The sequence below is a fragment of the Dipodomys ordii genome, unplaced genomic scaffold (genome assembly GCF_000151885.1).
Source record: "Dipodomys ordii isolate 6190 unplaced genomic scaffold, Dord_2.0 Scaffold468, whole genome shotgun sequence".
Classification (NCBI taxonomy): Eukaryota; Metazoa; Chordata; class Mammalia; order Rodentia; family Heteromyidae; genus Dipodomys; species Dipodomys ordii.
In genome coordinates this window covers 108,463-118,526 of record NW_012267684.1, presented here as the reverse complement: position 1 = coordinate 118,526, position 10,064 = coordinate 108,463, and the positions used below count along the sequence as shown (strand labels likewise).

The 10,064-nt window shown below is 39.5% G+C and overlaps 1 protein-coding gene across 1 annotated transcript; it reads right to left on the bottom strand.

Moving 5' to 3' along the window:
• Nucleotides 1-8,730: 8,730 nt before the first annotated feature.
• On the bottom strand, nt 8,731-9,662 carry LOC106001830 (olfactory receptor 11H12-like). The gene is given in 2 exon segments (XM_013036794.1): nt 8,731-9,374; nt 9,377-9,662. Coding segments are annotated over 2 exon segments (930 nt in total).
• Between the last annotated feature and the right edge of the window lie 402 nt (nt 9,663-10,064).

Genomic DNA, 10,064 nt, shown 5'->3' with positions numbered 1-10,064 from the left:
GAAACTATGTAATCACTTAATCACAATCAAAAAAAAAAAAAAGAACTTCGGGGAAGGGAGGGGGGGGGGGGATGGTAGGGGGAAAACAATGGAGGGGCTAACAATGTTCAAGAGGAAGTGTACTCATTACCTCACTCATGTAACTGTAACCCTCTGTATAGTATCTTTACAATAAAAAAAAAAACCAATGGGGCGAGAGAGAAACGAGACCAAGCGCATAAAGAAGGACAAAGTCAGTCTGAGTCGCGTCAAGGTCTGCTTTATTGAGCTTGGGGTAGGGTTTTTATACCCATAGGGGCGGGGGGAAGGGGAAGAATGAAAAAAATTTGCAGAAGCAAGGGTGAGAAGTCCCGGGGTCAGGGATGGGTCATGCTTTTCCTTTGGCCATTGTGCTAGTCTTTCTAAGAATTATTTATGGTTAGCCAGGCGCCGTTTGCTTAGGGCTGGAGGTAAGAGAAATGTTTATGGTTAGTCAAATGTTGTCTGCTTAGGCTGGAGGAATATTTATGGTTAGCCAAATGTAGTTTGCTTAGGGCTGGAGGAATCTTATCTTTCCATACACTTTCTTGGCTCCCAACATTGATGTGTGTACATTTTGAAATGAGTAAATCAAGCTAATGAACATGTCCACCATTTCATATATTTGTTACTTTATTGAGGTGATGACGTTAAGATCTTTTCTCCTAGAAACTTTGAAGCATACATTACATTATGATTAACTGTAGTCTTTCTGTTATAAATAGATCCTCAGAACTTACCCATCCTACCTAAGACTGTACATTTTAACCAAGAGATGTTTATGTTCCACTGGTGCAATTTTAATCAAGAAAGGCTTCACCAAAATGTGATATTTAAATGGAAAGTATGTAGTTTAATATAAATATATGGGAAAATAAGTTTCCAGGCAGAGGGACTTGTACATATAGCTGCCATGAGTGTGACAGGCATAGTTGAAGAAATAGCAAGGAATGGAATTCCATGCCTACAATAGAAAGAATGACATTGCCCCATTTGTTAGGAAATGGAAAGGCTTGGAAAAAATTATATTAAGTGAAGTAAGCCAGGCCCAAAGAAACATAGGTCCCATGGTTTCCCTTATTTGCAATATCTAGTATATGTATGAGTCAAGCAGAAAAGGTCAGATAATGTAATGTCAGGAAAATGAACCCTTAGATATGTATTTTAATGTTTTTTTCTTTCATGCATGTGTTTCTAACGCATTTATAAGATTATCTCTTTGTTGCTTTGTATGTCCCTCCCCCACAGTATAACCCCTGCTTTCACTATATTTGATGTCAGTATAACTTGTGGAGGAGATGGGGAAAAACCAGTTGTTTAAGGATACAGGTGGACCTGTTGCAACAATGAGAAGTACAAGTTGTCATGTCCAAAACGAGCTTTACAACGTCGGTGCGGAGAGGGGGGTGGAGGGGGGAAGGAGAAGGATTGGGATGGAGGGGTAGGGGGGAGGTTGGGAAGTGATGTTAAGGGGAAACAAAGGAGGAGGCTACAATGCTTGATAAGAAATGTATCATTATCTTGCCCATGTAATTGTAACTCCTCTGTACAGTATTTTCACAATAAAAATAAAATTTAAAAAAATAGCAAGGAGCTTTTTTCTTTCTTCATCTCTTCACTTTCAATATATTTAAATATGATTCCCTTCTTACTACATCACCAAAATGACTATAACCAAAACCACCAATAACATTTGTCTCTATTTATTTTTTGTGGATGCTTGTTTGAATTTGCATCTCTTTCTTAGTAGAAATTAGCCTTACTGTTTACTCGTTGAGACATTCATTATACCTTACTGTTAGGTAATATTTTAACATAGGTGTTCCAGAAGTACTTCAAAGTCAACTCTAGAACTGATCTGATGAATTCATAGGGAGTTGGGATGGCTATTCATCAGACTACAGGGTTGCAGAACCTAAGGTTTACTCACAAGTTATTTGGTAGACAAAAGAATCTCTGATAGAGAAGTGAGGACTGATAAAGACAGAATTGAGCATTTGGTTCCCAGAAAGGTTTATCTTGTATTAAACCTTTCTGAAGCCAATTTAGAAGACACCTTAGAAACATTATATCTGAGAGATCAAGGGGGCATCTGTATCAATTACTGGTGGTAATGATTAAGTATTGTCCTAAAATAGCTAATGCCATTTTATTTCATGTGTATTTCAGCACATCCAGTTTGAAGCAAGGAGAGCAAAAACAGTCTTATGAGCTCAGAGAAAGCAAATGGGAAAGAAAGGATCTAATGCAGACAGTATAAAGTCAGGCTTATGCATACTGAAGTATTGGCACACAGGGACATAGCATTGTCCAGAAAACTGGTATGACACTCTGCTTAGCTCTCAACCTCCATTTTCAACCTTGCAATATATTCTGAGTATTTCCTTTCCCAAATATGTCCTAAGAATATTAATTTCCACTTTCTCTTCATTGGCATACTGCTATCATTGCTTTCAAATATACTTGTTTCTCTTAACCATTCCTTATATTATGGCAGGTAACTTTTTCTTTCTTTTTCAGTGGTTGTGGTTTGAACTCAGGCCCTGGCCACTGTTTCTGAGCTTTTTTGCTTAAGGATAGGACTCTACAACTTGAGCCACAGCTCCACTTTCAGTTTTCTGGTGGTTATTTGAGGATAAGAGTCTCATAGACTTTGCTGCCTGGGCTGGCTTTGAACCATGATTCTGAGATCTCAGCCTGCTGAGTAGCTAGGCAAGTAACTTTTTCAAAAACTGAGACTAAGTTAAGTCACATTCTATTCCATGTGTCCCAGATGCAGATTTTACCTTCAGGCCTCATTATTTAGGCAATTTCATTCAGGTTATAAATCTTCACAGAAGCATTGCTTTCTCAGGAGGCTGCCTGGACCATGAAAACTCCCACTCCTTTTCTATTGATTAGTATGTTTTACATGCATTTTTCCTTAAAATACTGTTAAAATGTTAATTCGAAGATCATTTTTTGGATGTTTTAGTTAGGAGTTAGAATTTGTGCTAGTTTTTAGGCTCCAAAAGAAAGTGTTAGGCTCAGTTTAGTTGACCATTCTCTCTAATGTATATCATAGGGCTTGGTAGATAGCAGACTCTCAAGAAAAAAAAAATTGTAACTGAGCATAAGGAAGTATACAGTACTAAAGAAATTTCCCAATTTGCACTTACATAATGTCTTGTAAACAGAGAGCATTTTCTCAAGATTTGATAGAAATTGGGCAATGTCTATATCTTTGCCTAACTTCAAGAGAGAAAAATTCACTCAAAATTTTCTCATCTGACTCCTATCTACCATTGTGTGTTTTAATGGGGAGATATTTTAGAGGCTGTTATGTTTAAGACCTTGCTCTTTTCACATTTTGATTAGGTCCTAATTAGATCCTTGCTACTTATTGTGGTCAGTGTTCCAGAAGTATCTATGCCATGTGTTTCTAACGCATTTATAAGATTATCTCTTTGTTGCTTTGTATGTCCCTCCCCCACAGTATAACCCCTGCTTTCACTATATTTGATGTCAGTATAACTTGTGGAGGAGATGGGGAAAAACCAGTTGTTTAAGGATACAGGTGGACCTGTTGCAACAATGAGAAGTACAAGTTGTCATGTCCAAAACGAGCTTTACAACGTCGGTGCGGGGGGTGGGGGGTGGGGGGGAAGGGGGGGAAGGAGAAGGATTGGGATTGGGGGGGAGGGGGGAGGCTGGGAAGGGATGTGAAGGGTAAACAAAAGGAGGAGGCTGCAATGCTTGGTAAGAAATGTATGCATTATCCTGCCCATGTAATTGTAACTCCTCTGTACAGTATGTTCACAAATAAAATAAAATTAAATTAAAAAAAGAAGTATCTATGCCAGAATGTAGAATCTTGCCTTTTAATGACTGTATTGTGGCCAATACACATATTAATGTTTTAGACATACTAGTTTGTCCTCTGTTTCATATAAAATATAAAGTTTCTTCACCTGTATCTTTTAGATTTCAAGTATGCATATAGTTTACTGACCCCCTTCACAGACATGTGGGCATCTTATGCTGCTTCAGAAAGGCATCTCGCATGGCTAATTCCCCCACAACTATTTAATTTTTTCCCCAGAACTTCAAAAGGTTGCACAAGGGAGCTTCAGTTTAATATGTTCCTGCTTCACTTATTCTCCCCATCACATCTGTTACCTTGACCCTGATTCATTTCATAGTTCTCACTTCTTTTGTCACACATGTACATTAGGTATTCTTGCTGTATTTTCTCATTTCCTTTTTCATTCATTTATCACCAGCTGCCTTTCAATAACCACCTCCCACTTAGAATTTCACTTCAGTTCCTGATAAAGATATAGCTCAGACTCCTCTTGAGCTTGTAATCTTCCTGTTTCATTCTCCTCACTTATTATCAGCATGCACCATTATTACCACAGCTTTTGACTATTTCTATCTTGTCTACTTTTTCTTAGTTTTATCTGAAGCTTTTCACAGAAAGCTTCCCACTCCACCTGATCTAGGAACATCAAGAAAGGTGGTAGCAAGCTGTTCCAGAAACAGCAGTAGGAGGCAAACTGTCCCAGGCCTGGCTGCCAAGTAGTAGATGGCCTGCCATACCTCCAGATAGTACCAGAGACTTCCAGGGCTTGGCAACTGAACACATAGAGGATAGTGCTGGTACTGTTCATGCTGACAGCCATAGCATCTAAACTGTCCTGTTGAACTTCAAAGTCTGTTTCAGGCAGGCATAGCCTTAAAACCTTGCCTGACAGAGGTGGCCTCTCCAGGGTGGGAATCAGTTTATCTGGTATTCATGCTTGATTTTGCTCAAAACATGATATAATGACATCATAGTGGAATTGGCTGCCAGGGCCACATGCAGACAATTTTCTCCATCAGGCATGGAAAAATATCAAGAGGTGATGGGACAAAGATCATTTAGGAGAAATGAAGTAATGCAAAGATTATCAGCAAGAGCACCAGCATAATGTTGAGGAGATCCCTGAAACTCAGGATCATGTGGGCAATGATCAGAAAGGAAGGAAAGTAGAGTTTTGGACTAATCAGAGACATTGGCCATGAAGATGGATTTCTCCTGACCATACACAGATGAGTGTGTTTATAGTACCATAAAAAGAGCTGTCTGCTGGAAGATGAAGGTAACATCTAAGAAATAAACATATTGAAGCATCAGGAGAATTAGCTGATGTCCAACACCAGGACCCATTAAAAGTGGAACAACAGCAGGAGGGACTGTAAGTCCAGGAAGTCAGAGGTGAAAAATTCCTGAGATTGAAATAGCTCAAGGGTAGTACTTGTAACTGAAACACATCCCCATTTTTCATTGAACTTCAATCATAAAAAAATGATGCTGGGGGCTGGGAAGATGGCTCAGTGGTAGAGCACTTGCCTTGTATGCTTGAGGTCCTGGGTTCGATTCCTCAGCACCACATAAGCAGAAAAAAAGCCGGAAGTGGCGCTGTGGCTCAAGTGGTAGAGTACTAGCCTTGAGCTGAAGAGCTGAGGGGCAGTACCCAGGCCCAGAGTTCAGGCCCAACAACCGGACCCCCCCCCAAAAAAATGATGCTGGGCATTGTTGGCTCATGCCTGTAATCCTACTCAGGAAGTTGCAATCTGAGGATCGAGGTTTAAAGCCAATCCAGGCAGAAAAGTCCATGATGCCCATATCTCCAATTAACTAACAAAAAGCCAGAAGTGGAGCTGTGACTCATATGGTACAGTGCCATCTTTTAGTGAAAAAGCAAGCAAGAATTTGAGGCCTTGAGTTCAAGTCCCAGTATTGACACCAAAAATAAAACAACAAAATAGGATGTTGAGGTTCCTCAGTTGCAGCACATGCAGCCTGGGGCATCCCAAATGAAGATATCTATAGCATGAGGATCAGGCTAGAAGTGCTTCAAGAAAGGCAACTATGGGAAGCATCTCTCAGGTGAGTGGCTTGAGAAGGCAAGGAGTCTGCAACCTCAGAGAATGAGATGATGCAAGGAAGGGAACTGAGTTGTGGTGCTGGTTGACAGCAATTGTTTAAGAATAAAAATGGTTTTCTGTAGGAGACATTAAACTGAATAATCAGTGCTAGAAGCCAAAGAGGTTAGGTGCAGAGTCTAACGTAAACCTAACTTCAGATGGCTCAGCTTCTGGGGAATCTGTAGCTGCATGCCTGTGTTAAACCCTAGCATCTTTGTTCCTTAATATTTCTTTTTTTCCTTTTTCTTAGAGTATGTTAGAGTGTGTTAGAGTAAGGAAAGGTTTTCTTCCATACATGCACATAATGTGCTGTGAATTAATCCTCTCTATATTTTTTCATAGTTTCAGCAGTGAATAATAATGAAATGTTATTTTAAATATTTTTTCAGTTTACTCTCAAGTACACTATTTCTGTTGGCAATTTGAAGATGCATATTGACCAAAACTAAACGTATTACCTAAAACTTTTATTTAGAAGGCTATTATCTAAAAGCTAATTGGCTGACCCATCAGTGTTTTTCTTTGCCCCATCAGCTTTTGTTGGGGCATTGTATTTAGATAAAAATATAAGGTGCACACTATATTGCACCTCTGAATATTTTGACAGATGTTGCTGTACATAAAACTAGAAGTTGCCTGGACAAGGGTCTCATATCTAAAATATACTTGGAACTCAAAAAATTAAACCCCCCAACAACAAATCTGCAAAGAAACAACTGCCCAATAAATAAGTGGGTGAAAGACTTAAAGAGAAACTTCTCTGAAGAAGAAAGAAGGCCAATAGACACATGAAGAAATGTTCAACATCCCTAGCCATAAAAGAAATGCAAATCAAAACAACATTGAGATATCACCTCACTCCAGTTAGAACGGCAAAAATCAAGAACTCTAACAACAACAGATGCTGGAGGGGATGTGGACAGAAAGGAACCTTACTTCATTGTTGGTGGGAATGTAAACCTGTTCAACCACTTTGGAAAGCAGTATGGAGGTTCCTCAAAAGACTTCACATAGAACTCCCCTATGACCCAGCAATCCCACTTTTGGGCATTTACCCAAATGTTTACAAACAAGACCACACTAAAGCTACCAGCACAACTATGTTTATTGCAGCATTATTTACCATAGCTAAGATATGGAACCAACCCAGATGCCCCTCAGTAGATGAATGGATCAAGAAAATGTGGTATATATACACAATGGAATTCTATGCCTCCATCAGAAAGAATGACATTGCCCCATTTGTTAGGAAATGGAAAAACTTGGAAAAAATTATATTAAGTGAAGTAAGCCAAGCCCAAAGAAACATAGGTCCCATGGTTTCCCTTATTTGCAATATCTAGTATATGTATGAGTCAAGCAGAAAAGGTCAGATAATGTAATGTCAGGAAAATGAACCCTTAGATATGTATTTTAATGTTTTTTTCTTTCATGCATGTGTTTCTAATGCACTTATAAGATTATCTCTTTGTTGCTTTGTATGTCCCTCCCCCACAGTATAACCCCTGCTTTCACTATATTTGATGTCAGTATAACTTGTGGAGGAGATGGGGAAAAACCAGTTGTTTAAGGATACAGGTGGACCTGTTGCAACAATGAGAAGTACAAGTTGTCATGTCCAAAACGAGCTTTACAATGTCGGTGCGGAGAGGGGGGTGGAGGGGGGAAGGAGAAGCATTGGGATGGAGGGGTAGGGGGGAGGTTGGGAAGTGATGTTAAGGGTAAACAAAGGAGGAGGCTGCAATGCTTGATAAGAAATGTACGCATTATCCTGCCCATGCAATTGTAACCCCTCTGTACAGTATGTTCACAAATAAAATAAAATTAAATTTAAAAAAAGAAAAAAGAAAAAGAAAAAAAATTAGAAGTTGCCCTTTAGAGACTTAGAGAGAGGGATAAAGAACAGACATAATTGTTTTTCTTTGTGGAGTTACAGTGATTGATCCTAGTGCTTTCTGCATGCTAGGCAAGTGCTCTACCACTTGAACTATGCCTCCAGCTCTTTAGTTTATATTTTGAAAGAAACTTGCTAACTTTCCTTGTGTGAACTCACATTCCTCCCTCCTGATTCTGCATGGAGAGGAGCTGGAATTACAATTATGTACCACCAGGAAGTGGCGCTGTGACTCAAGCGGTAGAGTGCTTGCCTTGAGCTAAAGAGCAGAGGGAGAGTGCCCAGGCCCAGAGTTCAAGCCCCACTACCGGACCCAAAAAGCAAAAACAAAAACAAAAACAATTATGTACCACCATATCCTGAAACAACATACATCTAAGTGTCATTAGGCTAGAATATAATTATCACCTGAGCAACTTGGTAAATTGCTTCAAAGTGCTTATTCATTAGAAATAATCATATAATAAGGCTACATGTAATAAGAGAAATCAGAATGCATACATTTTCTTCCATTTATTAGTCATGATTTATCAAAAAATCCAAATGACAGATACAATTTTATTTATTCCATAACTATAAGCTTAAATTATCAAATAGAACAGTAATTTTTATTATAGTTGAATCATGTAAAAACTATTCATTTAATTTTGCACATTTCTGGGTTAAAACAGTCTAAATTCCAGATAAACCATACACTTTCATCCATCTATACAAGTTGGCTAATTAAGTATATAAAGGATCCTATAGATTCATAGGCCAAAATAGTCACTAGACTCAGTAGATTATCATATTAGATAACTATATAATTCAGATTGCATTTCACTGTATTATAACAGTCTAATCATAGAGAAACCATTTTTTATACTTTAGATTATATTGAGACTCCCTAGAACTTTTCTCAGGGTTACTTTTATCTCCTTATTCCGAAGGCTGTAGATGATGGGATTAAAAAGTGGGGTCACCATAGCATAGAACAAAGTTGCAACTTTCTGCATTCTTACAGAGTGTTGGAGTTGTGGGCTCACATACATGACCATCAGAGAACCATAGAACAGTGACACCACAGTCAGATGGGACCCACATGTGGAGAAGGCTTTATGTCTCCCAGTGGCTGAAGGCATCTGCAACACAGCTATTAGAACAAGAGTATAGGACCCAAGAATGAAGAAGAAGTTACCAAAGATAACTAATGAGCTGAGGGTGTAGCAAAGCAGTTGAGTTCTTGGGGCAGAGGCACACATCAATGAAAAAAGTGGCCCTGGATCACACACTATGTGGTCGATAATTTTTGGGCCACAGAAGGGCATCTGAGAGATGAGAGCAATAGGGATTAAGAACCACAGGAATCCACAAACCCAGCAGATAATGACCAGTTTGGAACAGCAATTCCTAGTCATGATATTTAGGTAATGCAAGGGGTGGCAGATAGCCAGGTATCGATCAAAGGCCATGACAGTTAAAAGGAAGCATTCTGATGTTCCCAGTGAGAAAAAGAAATAGAACTGGAGGAGATGTTTTGATTCTCTGGAAGGAAGTTCACCAACATCTTGGGGACTGTAGAAGAGACATACCAGATCTCTAGAAAGGAGAAATTCCCCAGGAACATGTACATGGGGGTGTGGAGTCGCTGATCACATAATAGGGCACAAACAATAGCCCCATTTCCTGTTATAGTGAGGGTGTATGTTGTAGTGAAGAGGGAGAAGAGGAGGACCTGAACCTCCCATGGGTAAGAGAAACCTTGGAGCATAAATTCTCTTGCAAATGCAAAGTTGCAATCGGGTACAGAAGCATTCATTGGATCTTAACTTGCAAGGTCAAGAGACATACATACCATTACCAGTTCAGACCAATTTAAAATGTGTTACTCTAAGAATGAAGAGTAGCCAGGAGGTGGTGGCTCATACTCAGGCTCATACTCCCAGCTACTCAGGAGGCTGAAATCTGATATTGCAGTCGAAATCAGCCTGAGCAGACAAATCCAAAAGTCTCTATCTCCAATTAACCAGCAAAATTCTGGAAGTGGTGGTGACTCAAGCTCCAGGCTTAAGTGAGAATATAAGGCCTTGAGTTCAAGACCAAGTACTGAGGGAGAGAGAAAGAGAGATGGGGGAGAGAAAGAGAGAGAGAGAGAAGGAGAGAGGAGAGAGAGAGAGAGAGAGAGAGAGAGAGAGAGAGGTGGAGAATGGGAGAGAGGGGG